The 22,360-nt window shown below is 44.2% G+C and overlaps 1 protein-coding gene across 1 annotated transcript in view; it reads left to right on the top strand.

Annotated features, from left to right (window-relative positions):
• Positions 1-22,360, top strand: part of slc7a5 (solute carrier family 7 member 5) — a 70,592-nt gene that overhangs the window by 25,398 nt on the left and 22,834 nt on the right. The window contains exons 3-4 of the mRNA XM_055649059.1: positions 14,130-14,235; positions 15,126-15,170. Coding sequence (XP_055505034.1) covers positions 14,130-14,235; positions 15,126-15,170 — 151 coding nt within the window. The remainder of the gene's footprint in view (positions 1-14,129; positions 14,236-15,125; positions 15,171-22,360) is intronic.

Here is a 22,360-nt window from a genome sequence, read left to right on the forward strand (position 1 = left end):
CTCCATTGATAAAAGTGGGGGGGTTATCTCCTACTGTTTTGATCCTCTCTATAATTATGTGCCAGATTTACAGGAAACACTGTTTGTTGGGGGATTGCAAAGAATATATATTGATAATTGTAATAATAATTAGAATGGAATAAAAGGTCTCACTAAAATAGCTCTATAATTTTCATGCATAGCAACAATATTGAGAAAAGGACAAATGCTTTGCAGGTGGATATTAAAGTCTGTTCCTTGCATTCTATTTGAGAAAGAATCGTAAATACAATGCTGTTCAAGCACATTCTCTCTTCCTTGAGCAAATCTGGCATTAACAAACTGCATTTATTTGTTCACCATTTAGATTTGAATGATGGTTTAACAGGAGGGCTGTCTTCAGTTTCAAGGCAATAACTTCCTCCATTCACGACTCTAGGTCTTTTTGAAAAGGAGGTAGATTTTTTTGAATGTCCATATTGAACCTGTAATTCATAACCAATCATTTCTTGATTGATGAGCAGAAACCGGGCGACAGCTGCTGCTTAGCTAATATTGTGCATCAAAGCTGATGGCACATGCACCAGACCACAGGTACATTACAGAGTGTTTATTTTGCAAAGTTTAATCAGGCACTTAGATCGGAATAAGTGCATTTTCCTAAATAAAGTTCCTTGTACGTGCAAGGTAGAATTTGAAATGCAATATTCTCGGACCGAGGTCTTCCAGTCTGCCTTTATTTACCATTGCTCTATAAATTCACTAATACTTTAACTGCTGGGTGGATGAACCTTCAGCAAAGCTACGGGAGCAGGTTGCTATCCCCTTTTATGTGGAAAGAGCATTTTGTGAGCACTCAAACACAGCTAATCTTATAATTGTTTTCATTCTTGAAAATCAAACGTGTAGTGGAATATTTGAAGCAAAAGGACTGCTTAGCACCGTCTACTTCCATTTTCTGGATGCTATTTCCATCCCAAACATTTTTTTACAGCTTTGTCCATGACTGTTTGTTTATTTTCCTTGTTGTGTAAGGGCCTCATTCACAATGGAATGGATAGTACAGTTATTTACTTGACATGCTCAACTGCAATTTTATTGTATTTCTTCACCTGAGAGCGACAATCTTGTTGTTTTCAACTATTCGCCCTGAACTGTTACATTTAGGGAGAAATTCTGTTGTTTTATAAAGTTTTAACTTTAATCTGTGGTGAAAAAGTCGGAATCTCCTTATGAATCTGATGGTTATTTGAAGGTTGATGAGGGCAAAGCTATAGACCTAGTCCATATGGACTTCAGCCAAATGCATGGCATTTGATTCGGTTCAGCTTGGTAGCCTGCTCTGGAAGGTTACATCTGGTTACATCAAGGTGAGATCAAGGGAGAGAGAGCTAGCCGACTGGACAGAGAATAGTCTTCATGGCAGGAAGGAGAGGGCGAAGGTGGAAGATTGTTTTTGGACTAGCGGAGTGTGACTAGAGATCAGTTCCGGGTCCATTGCGATATCAATGATTTGGATATGAATGTAGAAGGCACGATTACTAAGTTTGCAAATGACAATAAAATGGGTGGTATCTTAGATAGCAAAGATAGTGATCAAATATGGTAGCAGGATCTTGATCAGTTGGGCAAGTCCACTGAGTAATGGTTAATGGTTTAATGTAGATAAATGCGAGTTGTTGCATTTCCAAAGTCAAACCAGGGCAGGACCTTCACAGGTTACATTGTCCCTTAAAAGTGGCATCACAGACAGATCTGGTAGTCAAGAATGCGCTTGGTATATTGGCCATCATTAGTTAGGATATTGAGGATAGAAGTTGGGGTGTTATGTTAGTTGTACGAGACATTGATGAGTCACATTTGGAGTTTAGTGTTCAGTGTTGTTCCCCCTACTTTGAAATAATGTTGTTGAGATGGAAAGAGTGCAGGGAAGATTCATGAGGACTCAAGGGCCTGAGCTACAGGGGAAGGTTGGGTATGGTTAGGGTTGGGTCTTTACTCCTTGGAGCTCAGGAGGATCTTAAAGAGGGGTACAGGGTCATGAGGGGAATAAATAAGATAATCCACTGAGTCTTTTACCCAGAATATGGGAGTCAAGAACCGGAGGGCAGAGGTTTGTGGGGAAAGTTTTAATAGGGACCTGGGCGGCAACCTTTCACACAGAGGGTGGTGAGTGTATGGAACAAGCTGCCAGTGGAAGTAGTTGAGGCAGATACAATAACAACACTATGACATTCGGACAGGTACATGGATAGCAAAGGTTTAGATGAATATGAGCCAAGGGGTCACAGTTTAAGGATAAAGGGGAAATCTTTTAGGACTGAGATGAGAGAAAAAAAAAATTACGCAGAGAGTGGTGAATCTCTGGAATTCTCTGCCACAGAATGCAGTTGAGGCCAGTTCATTGGCTATATTTAAGAGGGAGTTAGATGTGGCCCTTGTGGCTAAAGGGATCAGGGGGTATGGAGAGAAGGCAGGTACGGGATACTGAGTTGGATGATCAGCCATGATCATATTGAATGGGGGTGCAGGCTCGAAGGGCCGAATGGCCACTCCTGCACCTATTTGCTATGTTTCTAAACGCAGGCAGGTGGAATTAGTGTCGGCATGGACAAGTTGGGCCAAAGGGCCTGTTTCCATGCTGGATGACTCTATGACTCCAGGGATGTGGGGCCAAACACGGCCACACGGGACACGCTTCTATCGAGCATCTTAGTCGGCATTGGACAAGATGGGCTGAAGGGTCTGTTTCTGTATTGAATAACTATGACTTTAGTTGTGTCACAGAGTAGCAGGCTGCCATTTGTTCATTTCATTAGTTTGTATAATAAAAACAATCAGACAGTCCTTGCAATGTAAAAGAAATGTGAGAAGAGCTGCTTCCAGTAAAGTACAGTACAGGTATTGTTCCAGCAAAGCTTTCTCATAACCTCTGTCATGAACTTTATTGGTGGGGGAGGCAAAATCTTTTGTTTGTTGTGTTGAACTTGTAAATTGTTGGTGCTTTTAAAAGAAAATACGAAATCTGCTTTAATGAGTTCTTTTAAAATGTGCTCACTGCAATGATGTCTGTGTAACTGCATGAAATGCTTGCTGAAGGACCCAGTGTTCAGTGACCCACTTTGTACAGTGAAAACCTCCAGCAGCAACAGCATAATAATACATGATTGTACTTGGCCAAAGAGGTGAGGATTGATCCAGTCATTCAGTATCTCCACTATGTTTAAGAAGGAACTGCAGATGCTGGAAAATCGAAGGAAGACAAAAATGCTGGAGAAACGTAGTGGGTGAGGCAGCATCTATGGAGTGAAGGAAATAGGCGACGTTTCGGGTCGAGACTCTTATGCCCCTGTCCCACTTAGGAAACCTGGACGGAAACCTCTGGAGACTTTGCGCCCCACCCAAGGTTTCCGTGTGGTTCCCGGAGGTTTTTGACTGTCTCCCTACCTACTTCCACTACCTGCAACCACCTGCAACCTCCGGGAACCGCACGGAAACCTTGGGTGGGGCGCAAAGTCTCCAGAGGTTTCCGTTCAGGTTTCCCAAGTGGGACAGGGGCATTAGGGTCCATAGATGCTGCCTCACCCGCTGAGATTCTCCAGCATTTTTGTCTACCAGTATCTCTACTAGATTCTTTCATTTAGCATGAAATGCTTTTGGTCCAGATCTGAGGTAGGACCTGCCAATTTACAACAGTATTTGAAATTTTAGGAATTAGTCTATTCAACCTCTCCCTGTAGCTGAAACACTCTAAATCAGGCAGCATTCTCCTCAGCACCCCCTCCAAAGCTTCCACATTATTCCTGTAACGGGGTGACAAACTGCATGCCAAATGTGGCCCAACCAACATCCTATCGAGCTGCATCTTGACTTCCTGGCTCTTCAGCCACAGGGGGAGGTTGGATAGACTTGGGTTATTTTCTCTGGAGCATCACAGTTTGAGGGGATTCTTGTTAGAAGTATATGAAATGATGAGAGGTATAGACAGTCAGAACCTTTTTCCCAGGGTGGAAATGTCCAACACTAAAGATATACAGTGCCCTCCTTAATGTTTGGGACAAAGACCCATCATTTATTTATTTGCCTCTGTACTCCACAATTTGAGATTTGTAATAGAAAAAAAAATCACATGTGGTTAAAGTGCACATTGTCAGATTTTAATAAAGGCCATTTTTATACATTTTGGTTTCACCATGTAGAAATCACAGCTGTGTTTATACATAGTCCCACCATTTCAGGGCACCATAATGTTTGGGACACAGCAGTGTCATGTAATTGAAAGTAGTCATGTTTAGTATTTTGTTGCATATCCTTTGCATACAATGACTGCTTGAAGTCTGCGATTCATGGACATCACCAGTTGCTGGGTGTCTTCTCTGGCGATGCTCTGCCAGGCCTGTATTGCAGCCATCTTTAGCTTATGCTTGTTTTGGGGGCTAGTCCCCTCCAGTTTTCTCTTCAGCATATAAAGGACATGCTCAATTGGGTTCAGATTGGGTGATTGACTTGGCCACTCAAGAATTTACCATTTTTTAGCTTTGAAAAACTCCTTTGTTGCTTTAGCAGTATGTTTGGAATGATTGTCTTGCTGTAGAATGAACCACCAGCCAATGGGTTTTGAGGCATTTGTTTGAACTTGAGCAGATAGGATGTGTCTATACACTTCAGAATTCATTATGCTACTACCATCAGCAGTTGTATCATCAATGAAGATAAGTGAGTCAGTATCTTCAGCAGCCATACATGCCCAGGCCATAACACCCCCACCACCATGTTTCACAGATGAGGTGGTATGCTTTGGATCTTGGGCAGTTCCATCTCTCCTCTTGGTACTTGCCTGCTTCTGCTGCTTTTGATGGTGAGACGCTGCGTCGCGCCAGGGTCTTGGGCCTGTCCCACTTTGGCCGTCAGTTCCGCGACAGACCGTTGGCGTCGCGTAAGAGGTAGCGTAATTTGTATGCCAAGGACACGCAAGTGGGACAGGCCCTTAAGTAAAGAGAATCCAGGGAACTATAGACCAGTCTCACGTCAGTGGTAGGGAAGCTATTGGAGAGAATTCTTCGAGATAGGATTTACTCCCATTTGGAAGAGAATGGGCTGATTAGCCCAGGCAGCATAGCTTTGTACACGGCAGGTCAGGATTGAGTTTTTTGAGGACGTGACAACGGACTCTGATGAAGGTAGGGCAGTGGATGTTGTAAACATGGATTTCGGTAAGGCTTTTGATAAAGTCCCTCATGGTAGGCTGATCCAGAAGATTAAGGTGTACAGGATTCTCGATGACCTGGTCATCTGGATTAAGAACTGGTTTATTCATAGAAGACGGAGGATTATGGTGGAAGTATGAGTTACGGTGGAAGGTAGATATTCTGGCTGGAGGTCTGTGACCTGTGGAGTTCCGCAGGGATCTGTGCTGGGACCTCTGTGTTTTATATATATATATATATATTACTTTGATGTCAATGTAGATAGTTTAGTGAATAAGCAAAATTGGAGGAGTTGCAGATAGCGAACAAGCCTTCACTTGCTGAAATGAAAGTTGTATAAAGTGTAGCTCAAACCTTTTGATCAGATTGAACATAGCGCATAATTGGAGCCTGCCCTGGTACTGTCAAATTGAATTCCGCATTTCAAGGTGTACATTGGAAGTGTGCAGTACAACCCATCATGGCATCAATTCTCGTGCAGTAACGGATTTGACTGGTGTTCAGCCCAGTTGAGCTGTACAATGTGTTGGATACTGAGGCTGGTGGGAGAAAGGTGAGGACCAGGACAATATATCGTTGCGGCTCGTTATGCCAGCCGTAGGTACTGGGGGCTATTTTTCTTACACGTTGAAAATTTTCATAAGGCTGGAAAAAATGTCCCGACTTTCCTGATGCCCCGAGGACCTACGGCTGGCATAACGAGCCGCTACGGTCTATCCACGGTCTCCTACGGACTCGTTACGAACAGTCTGCGAGTTTGAAAACTCGGAAGAATTCGTGAATAACTCGGGAAAGTGGGGCAGGCCCTTTGGCCTCAGTCTCTTTCCAGTAGATCCCCAGACTACACTCCAGTGAAGAGCTTGCGTCGTCATCATTTTGGGTGGCGCAGCCGTAGAGCTGTTGCCTTACAGCACCCAGGTTCGATCCTGACCATGGGTCCTGTCTGTGCAGAGTTTGTACATTCTCCCTGTGACTGCATGCATCTTTGCCGGGTGCTCCAGTTTCCTCCCACGTTCCAAAGATATGCAGGGTTGTAGGATAATTGGCCTGTAAATTGCCCCAATGTGTAGAATGCAAAAGTGGGATAACCTAGAACCAGAGTGGACGGGTGATCGATGGCCGTCATGGACTTGCTGGGCTGAAGGGGCTGTTTCCACACTATCACTAAACTGCAAACTAAACCTGCTGTTTCCTGCCAAATCGGGCCATTATGATGACTGCCTTTGCATATAGTAACACAACTGGAGGTTCTGATGATAAGAAAAGGTAGACTACAAAAAAATGTTATTACGACCCATAACTATGAAATGTTATAATCACCTGTCCTGTTGAAGAATGGAAAGGGCTTTCAACCTCTGAATGTGCAATTATTGAGCGGTTATTAGTGGTCGACATATTTCAGCAGTAAATATTAATGGTGGCTGTGTTGTAGAACTTGTTTCCATGGTGGCTTCTCATAGTGCCTGCTATAATTCTGCTACCACTTTGGAACAATGCCTGGGTTTTGGGAGGACAAAGGATATCCTTTGAATTCCTCATCTTCACAGCAGTCTTGGCTGCAGCCAGCATAGCTGGGCACTGTTCTAATGAGACCCATGAGAAAACAAAGGCATTGTGAAGGCTGTGAACAGTGCCCAGAAATAAAAGTTGACAAGCCAGGACTGATTTAAGCACAGTACATCCAGCAAAGGTTTCTACATTCATCATCACTTTCTGTATTGGGCATAATCAACTCATTATGCTGACTTTGTCTTTGCTTATGGTGACAAACATGGAGGAGGAGGTACGCTGGGAATGAGAGGAAGGTGAGACACAATGACCCTGTGTCTAGCGTTAATCGCTTAACGTTTCAGTTAAGGATCACAGCCCAGAAAACAGGACAGTGAGAAGAAGGGTCTTGACCAGAAGCGTTACCCACTCCTTCTCTCCAGAGATGCTGCCTGTCCCGCTGAGTTGCTCCAGCATTTTGTGTCCATCTTCGGTGTAAACCAGCATCTGCAGTTCTTTCCTACACACGGTGTACTTGTGCATGGTAACGCCTGGAGTAAATGCTAATAGCAGCTGATAAGTGACAAAGTGGATGAGCAGAACATTGATGGTGAGCATAGGCACTTTCCAAGAGGAAGTTTAACCATTTCCCATTGCAATTCAACTGTATTACCAGAGTTGATTCTCCCATCATCAACATCTGCTGGATCACCCTGTCTAAAACTGACCAGTGCCAGACTGTTAGTTAGCATTGCTGCATGGATAAGCTGGAGACTCAGATTTTGCAGTACGGAACCAAACTATCTTTTAAAAAAAATCCACTGCCTCCATGACACAAGGCGAGTGGATGAATGCACTTCCAACAAACTCTCTACACCGTTAGGAAGGATCTGCAGGTGCCGTTTTACACGCAAGGTAGATGCAAAATACTGGAGTAACTCAGTGGGACAGGCTGCATCTCTGGAGAGAAGGAACGAGTGACGTTTCGGGTCTGAAGAAGGGTCTTGACCCAAAACGTCACCCAGTCCTTCTCTCCCAAGATGCTGCCTGTTCCGCTGAGTTACTCCAGCGTTTTGTGTCTAAACTCTGAGTATTATCCACTTGCCTGAGTGGCGCAGTTGAAGTGGCCTTGGGAAGGTAATGTAGCGTATTTATAGATGGTACATACCTATTTTAGGATGTGTTTGTGTTGGAGAGAGTGAATGAGCGGGATCATCTGCCCCACATCTCACATTCCCAGTATCTACCTGTGAGCTATCTACATGATGCCCAGGCTCACTAATCTTTTGTAGCACTGTGGCTGAAATCAAGCGTCAATCTCCACTTTCAAAGGCTTTTCCAATGGAAACATTTAAAAATAGTTTTTAAAAAAAACACATATTTTGAAAAGTGAGTCCTATTCAAAAATAATAAAATAGCTTAAAATGTGTAATTGACGAAAACATTAAAATAATGTTAATTAAATTAAAAAAGAATCTTCACAGAGTTAAGGACAGGCTGGAAAAAAATTAGGTAGGTAGAGTTATTTTATTTTAAATGTTATTTGTTGAGGTATTATTAATTCAATACAATATTAATTCAATACATTCTTTACATTGTTAAAGTAATTTTTACTTTATCAATCTACATTTATTTACATGTCTGTCAGATGATTTTAAATGGATCGAAGGCCTGGGCATTCAGAGGTGGGACATCAGAATAGATGGTCTGAGACATAAACACCAGATACCACTTGGGTACAGAGTGTAAACTTATCTTGGATAGAGTGGATGAGGAGAGGATATTTCCACTAGTGGGAGAGTCTAGGACCAGAGGTCATAGCCTCAGATTTATAGGGCGTTCCTTTAGGAAGGAGATGAGGAGGAATTTCTTTAGTCGGTGGTGAATCTGTGGAATTCTTTGCCACAGAAGACTGTGGAGGCCAAGTCAATAGATATTTTTAAGGCAGGGATTCTGGATTAGTACAGGTGTCAAGGGTTATGAGGAGAAGGCAGGAGGATGGGGTTAGGAGGGAGAGATAGATCATCCATGATTAAATGGCAGCGTAGGCTTGATGGGCTGAATGGCCTGATTCTGCTCCTATCATTTATGACCTTCTGATCAGGCATTCTGCAGGTGGTGAAAGTAAGTGTAGGCAGGCGACCACAGTAGATGGTGAATCCAGGCAACGGGCCAAGACCACCAAGCCTGGCCCATAACTTTATCAAAAGGTTTGTATGAAAACTTCCTTGGTGCTTCTCTCAGTAAACTGCATGTACAGTAAATTGAAACTCTTCCATTTGTTAAATGTTTGTGCTAAACAGTAGTTTTATTGTTTGTTGAATGTCAATTGAAATGATGCAGTTGCTCCTGAAATCTCTCTGTGAGCTTATCAATGTACCAGATGTCCAGGTCACAAAATATCAAGTGAATTATCTTGTAGCCTGACCCATTACTAATGGTGAATCGGACAATGCCTTGATTCTTTTTTGTTATACATTGTATTCTTATCATCCCATTTTAAAATACAAAATCCTTAACAACAAGGTTAATTTGTGTGGTTCATGGCCAGAAGGGGGTGGAAACTGATGGTGGCGTTAAAGAGGCTGCATTAGACTGGGAAGCTTGGAAATTGGCAACGTATCACGTGGAGGTTGATGGTAGAAATACTGAGCCTTCTCGGCATGGCGGACGTGTACTCCTTGGCAGTGGGGTCAATTTTCTCCGGTTTTTATGGTCACCAGATGAGCAGAAATAAAGTGCGAGAAAAGATTTACAAGGATGCTGCCAGGACTAGAGGGTGTGAACTATAGGGAGAGGTTGAGAATGCTGGGTCTCTATTCCTTGGAGCGCAGGAGGATGAAGTGTCCAAATTCATGACGGGAATAGATCAGGTAGATGCACAGTTTCTTGCCCAGATTAGATGAATCGAGGACTAAAGGACATAAGTTTAAAGTGAAGGGCAAGAGATTGAATGGGAATTTGAGGAGTAACTTTTTCACACAAAGGGTGGTGGATGTATGGAACAAGCTGCCAAAGGAGGTAAGTTGAGGTTGGGACTATCCCAACATTTAAGAAGCAGTTGGACAGGTACATAGATAGGACAGGTTTGGAGGGATATGGACCAAACGCAGGCAGGAAGGACTATTGTAGCTGGAACATGTTGGCCGGTGTGGGCAAGTTGGGCCAAAGGGCCTGTTTCTATACTGTATCACTCTGTGATTCTAAAATGATGTTGTAGTTTCATGTCCAATACTCAAAAGATGTCGGGTTGCAGATAGACACAAAGCTGCAGTAATTCAGTGAGACAGGCAGCATCTCTGGAGAGAAGGAATGGGTGACGTTTCGAGTAGAGACCCCTCAGGCTGGTTAGGGATAAGGGAAACGAGAGACACGGACAGTGATGTGGGGAGATAAAGAACAATGAATGAAAGATATGCAAAAAAGTAACAATGATAAAGGAAACAGGCCATTGTAAACTGTTTGTAGGGTGAAAATGAGAAGCTGGTGCAACTTGGGTGGGGAAGGGATGGAGAGAGAGGGAATGCCGGGGCTACCTGAAGTGAGCGAAATCAATATTCATACCATTGGGCTACAAGCTGCCCAGGCGAAATATGAGATGCTGTTCCTCCAATTTCGGTTTGACAATGGAGGAGACCGAGTACAGAAAGGTCTGTGTGGGAATGGGAAGGAGAATTAAAGTGTCCAGCAGCCGGGAGATCAGGTTGGTTCACGCAGGCTGAGCGAAGGTGTTCTGCTACATGATCGCCCAGTCTGCGTTTGATCTCACCGATGTATCAGAGTCCACATCTTGATACAGTAGATGAGGTTGGAGGAGGTGCATGTGAACTTCTGCCTAACCTGAAAGGACTGTCGGGGTCCTTGTACAGAGTCGAGGGAGGAGGTATAGGAACAGGTGTTGCATCTTCTGCAGTTGCTGGGGAAGGTACCTGGGGAGGGGGTGGTTTGGGTGGGAAGGGATGAGTTAACCAGGGAGTTGCGGAGGGAACGGTCTCTGCGGAAAAGTGTGGAGATGGGAAAATGTGGCTCGTGGTGAGATCCCGTTGGAGGTGGCGGAAAGTTCGATGCATTATGTGTTGTATGCGACGGCTGATGGGATGGAAGGTAAAGACTCTGTCTCTGTTGCGACTAGCGGGAGGGGGAGAAACAGCGGAGCTGCGGGGTACCGAGGAGACACGAGTGAAGGCCTCATCTATGATGTAAGAGGGGAACTCCCGTTCCCTAAAGAATGAGGACATCTCGGATGTTCTAGTATGGAACATCTCGTCTTGGGAGCAGATGCGGCGTAGACAGAGGAATTATGAGTAGGGGATAGAGTCTTTGCAGGAAGCAGGGTGGGAAGAAGTGTAGTTAAGACAGTTGTTGGAGTCAGTGGGTTTCTAATAGACATCAGTCAATAGTCCATAGTTCTTGAGATAGAGACTGTGAGATCAAGAATTATCCCCAGACACCTTTCCGGGGCTTGTCCCCTTCAGTCTTCTCTTTAAAATATAAAAAGCATGGTCAGATCGGGTGATTGACCTGGCCACTCAAGAATTGACCATTTTTTAACTTTGAAAAACTCCTTTGTTGCTTTAGCAGTATGTTTGGGATCATTGTCTTGCTGTAGAATGAACCGCTGGCCAATGAGTTTTGAGGCATTTGTTTGAACTTGAGCAGATATGTTGTATCTATACACTTCAGAATACATTATGCTACTACCATCAGCAGTTGTATCATCAATGAAGATAAGTGAGTCAGTACCTTCAGCAGCCATACATGCCCAGGCCAGAACACCGCCACCATCTCTCCACAAGACCTTTTTCCAGAACTGTGGTTGCTCTTTTAAGTACTTCTTGGCAAACTAAACTGGGCCATCCTATTTTTGTGGCTAACCAGTGGTTTGCATCTTGCAGTGTAGCCTCTGTATTTATGTTCATGAAGTCTTCTGCGGACAGTGGTCATTGACAAATCCACACCTGACTCCTGAAGAGTGTTTCGGATCGGTCAGACAGTTGTTTGGGTTTTTTTTCTTTATTATAGAGAGAATTCTTCTGTCATCAGCTGTGGAGGTCTTCCTTGGCCTGCCAGTCCATTTGCGATTAGTAAGCTCACCAGTGCTCTCTTTCTTCTTAATGATGTTCCAAACAGTTGATTTTGGTAAACCTAAGGTTTGGCTGATGTCTCTAACAGTTTTATTATTGTTTCTCAGTCTCATAATGGCTTCTTTGACTTTCATTGGCACAACTTTGGTCCTCATGTTGATAAACAGCAATAAAAGTTTCCAAAGGTGATGGAAAGACTGGAGGAAAGACTAGGTGCTGAGAGCTCTCTTATACCTGCATTTAATAGGCAATTAAACACACCTGTGAACCCATGTGTCCCAAACATTATGGTGCCCTGAAATGGGGGGACTATGTATAAACACAGCTGTAAAAATGTCTACATGGTGAAACCAAAATGTATAAAAATGGCCTTTATTAAAATTTGACAATGTGCACTTTAACCACATGTGATTTTTTTTTTTTTTTAATTACAAATCTCAAGTTGTGGAGTACAGAGGCAAATAAATAAATGATGGCTCTTTGTCCCAAACATTATGGAGGGCACTGCATATTTGAAATGAGCCTGCAATTCCACAGATGAGCCTTCCTGGTGTGGGATGGAGAGTGACTGAATGTCCATAGTAAAGATGAGGGAGTGGGGGCTTGGAAAGCGGAAGTCATTAAAGAGACGAAGGGCATGTGAGGTATCTCGGACATAGGTTGGGAGAGATTGGACCAGGGGGGATAGGATGGAGTCGAGGTACGTGGAAATCATTTCCGTGGGACAGGGGCAGGCAGAAACAATGGGTCTGCCAGGGCAGTTGTGTTTGGGGATTTTGGGGAGCAGGTAAAAACTGGGGCTGGGAAACAATAAGGTTGGAGGCTGTGGAAGGCAGACAGCGAGCAGTGATGTTTGAGATTGAGGCCTGGTGCTCATCTGTGGGATTGCAGGTTCATTTCAGACATAGTAGCTCAAATGCCTGTCACTTATTACAGAAAATTACAGACGTTACAGAATGAATTCTCCATGTATGTGCACTCTGCATTTCCTCCTGGTTTAATGGAGCCAAGAAAGTAAAAATGTTAAATCCCATTTACTGGGTCAGCAACAGAGACCTTTTGGTGAGCCTGCAGATTGGTTTAGTTGCTGCAGCTTAATTGTTTAACAGCTGCAGTGTCGGTCGTTTGATAATCCACACCATCAAGAGGGAGACTGCGTAGCTCAGCAGCAGGAGGGAAGAGGCATCAGATTTAATAGCAGTGTACTGTCATATCATGACACCCGTGGCTGAAGAAGTGTCTCGACCCAAAACGTCACCCATTCCTTCCGTCCGGAGATGCTGCCTGTCCCTCCGAGTTACGACAGCTCTTTGTGTCTATCTTCGGTGTCAAGCAACCTCTGCAGTTCCATCCTACAACATTAATTTACATGCCGTTTGCAGAAGTTAGCTGACGTTAAACTAAAATCTCAAGCATAATAAAAAACATATTATTTTCGTCTTTCAAAATAATACTTTTAGTTTAGAGATTCAGCGTCGACTGGCAACATGTGCTTTGGCCCACTGAGTCCACACACACACACACACACACAGCGATCCCTGCACATCAACACTGCCCTACACACACCAGGGACACATTTTACATTGATACCAAGTCAATTAACCTACAAACCTGTATGTTTTTGGAGTGTGGGAGGAAACTGAGCATCTCGGAGAAAACCCGCGCAGGTCACAGGAAGAACGTACAAACTCCGTACAGACAAGCACCCGTAGTCAGGATTAGACCCAGGTCCCTGGCACTGTAAGACAGTAGCTTTACCGCTACACTACCCTACCTTGACTGCTTAAAGATTACACACACTTATTTTTTACTTATGCTGATCCATGTTGTTTTATCACAAAATGATATGAGAGAAATTAATATCCACCAAAATTGTTATATCAGAGTACATTAATTTCAGGAAAATATGACATCCGTTTTCTATACACCGTATGGACAACTTGCAGTGTCGAAGGTTGAGAAGAGCAGAGCCTCTTGCTTTCTTGACACACGGAGATATGAATACAAAAGATAACAAGGTGACTATGTTGGTGTATAATGTTTGGCGTGCTGCATTGGAATGCATGCTGCCCAGTCAAGTGAATAGTACACCAATCCGCAAATAACATTTGCAAAATTGCAGCAATTACTTTTTATGAAGAAATATTGTTTGTCTTTTTTGCATATATCTGAGGTATTGTGGTACATGCATTCTTAATATGATAATTCAGTACGCTCTCTGTTATTTTAACAGTTATAATGATTTATTTTAGGTAAATTCCTCATGAAAAATAGAATAATTTATGAAAAATGTGTGACTGTTGTTTCTTAAACAGTTTCATTTATTTTTAACTGTGTTTGAAAATAATGTGGGGGTTTTTTTTCTGCACAGGTGATACTCCTTATTTGGAACCGAAACGAGCCTTCGAAGGAACGACAACAGATGTGGGGAAAGCTGTTTTGGCCGTGTACAGTGGCCTCTTCGCATTTGGTGGCTGGTGAGGCAAACAATGACGTGTTATTGCATTGAGAAGATGGCAAGGGCTTCCTGTCCACTGTATAGATACAAAAACGTCGCCCGGGCTGGCGCCTGCTCCAGTGTCGGCCACTGTAAGCGCGACACTGGGGAGCGAGCGAGAATGAGGGAGACGGGAGAGCAACTTATAGCCAAGTCACCATCATCTTCCACAGGGTGCACCAGCAAGCCCGTCTTCACCAGCTGTTGTACTCTCTGGGTGACACAGCTGTTGCGGCCCTGGCTGACAATGCATTCTTCAGGCTGCAGACACCTACAGGGCGCGCTCGCTCACCGCGGAGGCTCCCTCTCCTTTTCTTCCTGTGGACCAATGCTTTGTCCACTTCCCCCTCCACCACCACCTCCTTCTTCTCCCCCAGAGTCACCAACATCTTCCACCTTGGGAGGTCCTGCCCTGATTTGACCACCTTGCCATGATCTGCATTAAACTCCCTTGAATATTCCTCAACCCAACTGATCAAGATCCTGCTGTAGTTTTTGATAACCATCTTCACGGATCATGCCTTGCACATTCCAAGTCGTTGATATCAACCACAAACAGCAAAGGGCCCAGCAACGATCCCTGAGGCCCACCACTAGTCACAGGCCTCCAGTCCGAAAAACAACCTTCCACCATCACCCTCTGTTACCTTGCGATTAAAATTACAAGACGTCCACTTCACTCTCGCGACTCATTTTAGTTTTGGAGTGAAGGTGTTACTCGCAACTTTGTTGTCCTAATAGATGCCACAGCGGGAGATGTTACAGAAATCTTGGAAGTACAAACTTATACCCCATTACGCTAACAGGTTTGGTCCTATTTTTGCAAGGTTGTGTTTGTAAATGTTAATGCTACTTTTCTATCAATTGCAGGAATTACCTGAATTTTGTCACAGAAGAAATGATTGAGCCATATAGGTGAGTACAGACGTTTTAAAAATCATTCTTACATCATTTGGAAGAAGCCTTAGGCTGTTTTTGGTCGTCATGTAAAGCGGCCAAAATGGAACTGTGCACATCTGCATCTGAGCTTTTCCTCTCGGTCTAATGAGAAACGAAAAGGCAGAGTGAAAGAAACATTTCACTTTACCTCGACACATAATAAAAACTCAACCTTTAGTTGAGGCAATCGTGTCCTGACATACTACAACATTAGACACAAAATGTTGGACTCACTAAGCAGCACAGGCAGCAACTCTGGAGAGAAGAAATGCGTGACTCTTTGGGTCAGTCTGCAGAAGGGTCTCGACCCGAAAATGTCACCCATTATTTCTCTGCAGAGATGCTGCCTGGCTCACTGTGTTACTCCAGCACTTTGTGTCTATCTTCGGTTTAAACCAGCATCTGCAATTCCTTCCTACACATTCTTCAACTTTAGTTTGGAGATACAGGTAGACAAAATTGCTGGAGAAACTCAGCGGGTGCTACAGCATCTATGGAGCGGAGGAAATAGGCGACGTTTCGTGCCGAAACCCTTGGAGATACAGTGTGGAAACAGTCCCTTCGGCCCACCGAGTCCGTGCTGACCAACGATCCCCGCACACTAACACTAACCTACACACACTAGGGACAATTTTACATTTATACCAAGCCAATTAACTTACAAACCTGTACGCCTTTGGTGTGTGGGAAGAAACTGAAGATCTTGGGGGGAAAAACCCGTGCAGGTCACGGGGAGAACGTACAAACTCCATACAGACAGCACCTGTAGTCAGGATCGAACTCGGGTCTTTGGCGCTGTAAGGTATTAGCTCTACCGCTGCACCACCGTGCCACCCTACTGATCTACTGGAGTCTTGTTTTTACAGTGTGGCTGATAGTGGTCTTTGGCATTCTGAGGAATAACTTTTCTGTATTGAAAAGGGGGAGATGGTGAATAGGGGTGAGGGTTGTGGTCAGATTCAGGATATGAGGAGGGTATAGGGGCTCTGAGGACAACAGAGGCCTTGCCTTTGATCCCCTACACCCACAAATCATCAAGTTCCAAGCCTGGTGATGTTGAGCTCATCTTGTGCCGATTCTGCCTCTGGCCCCTTTTCTCTGTCAAGGTGACCTTGCCTCCCAGTGGTCACCCCTTCACTATATTGTTGGCATGACATCAGCCAACATGATTCTCCACTCCACTCCAATCTCACCCCCTCTGAACGCACAGCCCTCGACTCACTCAGCAACAGTATCGTTATCAAACCTGCTAACAAGGGAAGTATCGTTGTGGTCTGGGCGGCTGACTGCTGCCATGCTGAAGCCAGGCGGAAGTTCTCGGACACCTCCTCATCCCTACCCCTTGTCCATGAACCCCACAGATCACCAGCAAGCCACCATCTGCCAGACCATTCTCAATCTGATTACATCTGGCGATCTCCCCTCTACAGCATCCAGTCTCCTGCCCCACCCCACCCCTACGCGGCTCATTTCCTTCTCCTTCTCCTCAAAACCAGGACTGTGTTGGCACATCCATTGTTTCTGCCTGCTCCTGTCCCACAGAACTCCATCTCCAAATACCTTGATTCCATCTTATAGCCTCCTCCCTTCTCCAGTCCTTCTGACCCTCATCCAAGACACTTCAACACACCCTTCAACTTTCAATTCCTCATTCATTGCCACGTCTACACCATAGATGGCGGTCTGGTGCCCGGTTTCAGGACATCTCGTCTGACCCGCAGAGCAACTTGGAGTAGGAGGGGAAAGATCCAGCCGTCATGGTCCTTGTGGGTAAGGATGACGGAGTTAGAACGAGGAAAGAGGTACGGCTAAGGGAATTTGCACAGCTAAAGCAGACCCAAGAAGGTAATAATCTCTGGATAGCTACCTGAGCCACATGCAAATTGGCATAAGGCGGAGAGGGTTAGAGAGTTGAACGTTTGGCCCAAAGACGGGTGTGGAAGAAGCAAGTTTGAATTTGTGGGACATTGGCACCAGTATTGGGGAAAGGGGGAACTTTCCAATGGGAGCCACACAATAAACACAGATTTAACACCCACCACAGTGAGTCTACCTGGTCCTCCTCACTGTGATGGAAGGCAAAAGTCTTAAAGTCCTTGTCTCTTCACTCCTTGTTCTCCCTCTGCATTGATGAGGGCCTGTGGACTCACTGGAGGTTTACAAGAATGATCCTGAGAATGATTGGGTGAGCGTTTGATGGCACTGGGCCTGTACTCACTGAAGTTTAGAATTATCAGGGGGGGACCTCATTGAAACGTACAGAATAGTGAAATAGTGAAAGGCTTGGATAGAGTGGATGTGGAGAGGATGTTTCCACTAGTGGGAGAATCTAGGACTAGAGGTCATAACCTCAGAATTAAAGGACGTTCTTTTAGGAAGGAGATGAGGAGGAATTTCTTTGGTCAGGGTGGTGAATCCGTGGACTTCGTTGCCATAGAAGGCTGTGGAGGCCGACAATGGATATTTTAAAGGCAGAGATAGATAGATTCCTGATTAGTACGGGTGTCAGGGGTTATGGGGAGAAGGCAGGAGAATGGGGTTAGGAAGGAGAGATAGATCAGCCATGATTGAATGGCGGAGTAAACTTGATGGGCCGAATGGCCTAATTCTGCTCCTATCTCTTATGACTTTAAGAAGTTAAAGGTGTAGCCATGGACACTCACATTGGTCCCAGCCTATGCCTCTCTTTTTAGTAGGTTATGTTGAACAGTCCCTTGTTCCAAACATACTATGGCACCATCCCCCAACTCTTTTCCAGCTTCATTGACAACTGTATTAGGACCATCTCCTGCACCCGTTCAGAACTTATTGATTTCATTAACTTTATTTCTAACTTTCACCATTCCCTCAAATTCACTTGAACTACCTCTGACATCTCCTTCCCCTTTCATGATCGCAGAAGACGGGTTAATGCCTGACGTCTACTGTAAACCTACTGACTCCCACAGAGATCAGGATTACACATCCTCTCAACTTGCATCTTGCAAAGGCTCCATCCCCCACTCTCAATGTCACTGCCTCTGCTGCATTTGTTCCAAAATGGGGCTTTCAATTCAATGTCCTCTTTATTTTGTAAACATGTTTTTCATCCCTGCAAAACTACCTTCTAGACCAAAGATATGCTGATTGGTCGAGTGGTCACTTAAAGTAACCCCAATGTAGATGGGTGACCAGGAAACCAGTGGGATGTTGTCAGAGAATAGGTTGTAGGGAAATAAATTGGGAATGGCACTGTTGCGAATGCTCTGAGAGTCATCATCAAAATGTCAGACTTCTGTATTAGAAGGAAATATGAGTCATGTTAATATGGGACCAGGTTATCAGTATCGTTTGGATATGATCTGTGGTTATCTTGTATCAAGAAAAACATTAATGTTTCAGGTATGCTGGCTGAACATAACAGCACTTTGTTCTTGAACAAATTAATCTATTGAATGAGTTCACAGGCATAGAATGTAAACACAGCCTCTGATAAACTTATACAATTCCTTTAAAAAGACAATCAGCCTAATTTTGCTACTTTTAATTTTTAACAACTAGGGCTCCAAACAATTGGATGAAGTTTAATCAGTTCTTCATTTCTTTCATTTAGCTTAATAAAAGCAAAGTAGTTCTTACACTTTGTGCTGTGTTAGTAGATTGATTGTGCCATGTTCCAGGCAACTGAAGCATCCTACCACAACCAGCGAGCAGTCCTGAACTGATATCTACCTCGTTGGTGAACCTCGAACTATCCTTGATCGGACTTTGGTAGACACAAAATGCTGGAGTAACTCAGCGGGACAGGCAGCATCTCTGGAGAGAGGGAATGGGTGACGTTTCAGGTCGAGACGCTTCTTCAGATTGATGTCAGGGGAGTGGGCAGTACAGAGATAAAATGTAGTTGGAGACAGTAAGACTGGTGGGAGAACTGGGATGGAGCGGATGGAGAGAGAAGGAAACCAAGGGTTATTTGAAGTTTGAGAAGTCAATGTTCATACTGCTGGGTGTAAGCTGCCCAAAGGACCCAAGGACCCAAACAGTCTTTCCAGGTGAGGCGGAGGTTCACTTGCATCTCCTCCAACCTCGTCTATTGTATCTGCTGTTCCAGGTGTCAACTTCTGTACATCGGCGAGACCAAGCGCAGGCTCAGTGATCATTTCGCTGACCTACCTGATCTCCCTGTTGCTCAACACTTTAACTGCTCCTCCCATTCACAATCTGACCTTTCTCTCCTGGGCCTCCTCCGTTGCCCAGCGCAAATTGTAGGAACAGCATCTCATATTTCACTTGGGCAGCTTACACTCCAGCGGTATGAACATCAAGTAGCCCATGCTTTCCCTCTCTCCATCCCCTCCTTCTTCCCAGTTCTCCCACCAGTCTTACTTACTGTCTCCGACTACATTTTATCTCTGCCCACTCCCCTGACATCAATCTGAAGAAAGGTCTCGATCCGAAACGTCACCCATTCCTTCTCTCCTGAGATGCTGCCTGTCCTGCTGAGTTACTCCAGCATTTTGTGTCTATCTTCGGTGTAAACCGGCATCTGCAGTTCCCTCCTACACTAATGATACAATAACTTGTATCAACTCCAACCAACTGTAAATCTATTAGTTTGTGCATTCCGATTTGTATTCGTTGTCTGTTAAACAGCATCGGGGACCTAAAATCCTCACCCTCATTTTGTAAATCCCTTTTCTATTCCAGTAACCACCAGCAGCTTTCTAACCCTCCTGGGTGTCGTTCCTCCTGCAATTACGACTCTTGTACATCCTCAAATTCCCATAATCGTAACATTGCCTTCAGACTTCAATGCCCTATGTTCTGTAATTCCTTTCTGAAACCTCTCTGCATCTGTATCTCTCTTTCCTCTTTCACACCATCCCTCTAAAACCTTTTTATTTGATCAATCTTTCTTATCAACTGCACTAATTAACTTTTCTGTAACTACAACAAACATTATTTGATAATACTCCTATGAAGCCATTTTTGTCTTTTAAGTTAGAGGTATAAATGTAACCTCAATTTATCAGCCCTCTTTTTACCAATTTTCTAACATGATTCTTTCCATCCACGTTGCATATGATGTTGCCTATTTTTGATCCACTTAACAAACTGGCAAAATACTGCATTGAAGACATCAATCGGAAACTATCTAAGATACACAAAAAGCTGGAGTAACAGAAGGTCAGTCAACATCTCTGGAGAAAATTAGTAGGTGAAATTTCAGGTCGAGGCCCTTCTTCAGTCTGAGGAAGGGTCTCAACCTGAAATGTCACTGATTCCTTTTCTCCGTCGAGGCTGTCTGACCCGCTGAGTTGCTCCAGCTTTTTGTGTCCATCTTTGGTTTAAACCAGCATCTGCGGTTCCTTCTTATTCAATCTGAAATGATAATTTCTTGCCTCTAGCCACAGATATTATCTGCCTGCAACTTCTATTTTGCTTTTGAATATCTGGTTCATTTTCGTATCAAAATATAAATATAGGGAGTAACTCTATTGTCAAAACTGATTCTTGACAGACAGGACTAACCACATTCATTTTAAACAAGTTTTATTACATTTGGCAATTTATGGATGTTACATGCCAGAATTAGTCGGGTGTTTACAGTACTGGTGTCATTTGAGATGTTCCTTCCTGGTTGTCTGCATATATATTGCTATAATTCATTGAGGCAGCCAGATGTGCACACAGGTGACCAGTGTCATGCAACACACATCTGGAATGTGGAAGGGCTGAACACTGATTTTCCAGCACCCTCAGTTCCAGTGACTTTCTGGATTTGCCATATTTTCCGGACCAACAGAGGTCATGTGATAATGAAACAGCAATACATCACTGGCCCGCTAATGACAGCCCTCCCGTTCTCTAAGGCAACATTGAGTGCCAGAAACTTAAATAAACAAATATAAAATGTAAATGGAATGACCTGCCAACCCATCCCCAGCTCGCACCATCTCCACGGCCGTTTACACCCCTGGCTTCCGACCCCACAGCCAACTCGCAGACTGCACCTGTCAACCCCTCGCCTGCTGCTGGTTCTTGCTATCAATGGTGACTTTATCCACCCCCACTCCACCACTGCACCTGTCATCCCCACCATCTCCCTCTCCCCCTCTCCCTCTCCCTCCCTCTCCCTCTCCCTCTCCTCTCCCTTTTTTTTTTTTTTTTTTTCAAAGACTTTATTCAACACATCAAATCCTACAACAGATCAAGTCATACACATAACGGACTTACATTATATCGTGTCATTATAGTACAACATTACAATCATTATTCACAATACTCTCAACCCCACGCGGTGACCAGCGCCCACGGAATACCTCCAAAGTCCCCGTGAGCACCGCATGTTCCCTCTCCAGGGACACACTCTCCCTCTCCCTCTCCCTCTCTATCTCTCGCTCTCTCTCTCTCTCCTCCCCCATCGCTGCCTCCTCGTATATAATAGTTTATAGCAGCAGATCCTTAACTACGAATGTTCCATGGGCTGCCTGCCACTGGATGTTTAGACAGCCTTCTAGGAACCAAAGTCTTTCTCAGCCCTTAACCATTAGCTAATATTTATTATGAGAAACTTTTATCAAATGTTGCTAAAATGTCAACGTAACATGCCTTCTATGGATATTCCCCAGTCCACATGCTTTATTTCCTCAAAAATTAGGTATGTATTTCCCTTGATAAATCCTGAGGGTATTGCCATGGATAGGTTTATTCCTAATTCTGGAAACAAATGTAAAACTAATTGTGTGGTTATTTTCCATCACATTTGCTAGCTCATGGTACTGCATCAACCTTGGCATCCAAGTCCATTGTTTAAGAAAGTGGCAGCTTCCCACTCTGTCTGCTCCTGTTGCCACTTTCATTGCCAGGGGCATTGAACATAAGAGTCGGGACGTTTTGCAGCTTTATAGGCAGGAAGGAACTGCAGATGCTGGTTTAAACTGAAGACAGACACAAAAAGCTGGAGTAACTCTGGGGCAGGCAGCATCTCTGGAGAGAAGGAATGGGTGACGTTTCGGGTCGAGACCCTTCAGACTGGTTGGGGATAAGAGAATCAAGAGATATAGACGGTGATGTGGGGAGATGAAGATTATGAATGAAAGATTTGCAAAAAAAGTAACGATGATAAAGGAAACAGGCCATTGTTAGCTGTTTGTTAGGTGAAAATGAGAAGCAGGTGCAACTTG

The sequence above is a fragment of the Leucoraja erinacea genome, chromosome 17 (genome assembly GCF_028641065.1).
Source record: "Leucoraja erinacea ecotype New England chromosome 17, Leri_hhj_1, whole genome shotgun sequence".
Classification (NCBI taxonomy): Eukaryota; Metazoa; Chordata; class Chondrichthyes; order Rajiformes; family Rajidae; genus Leucoraja; species Leucoraja erinaceus.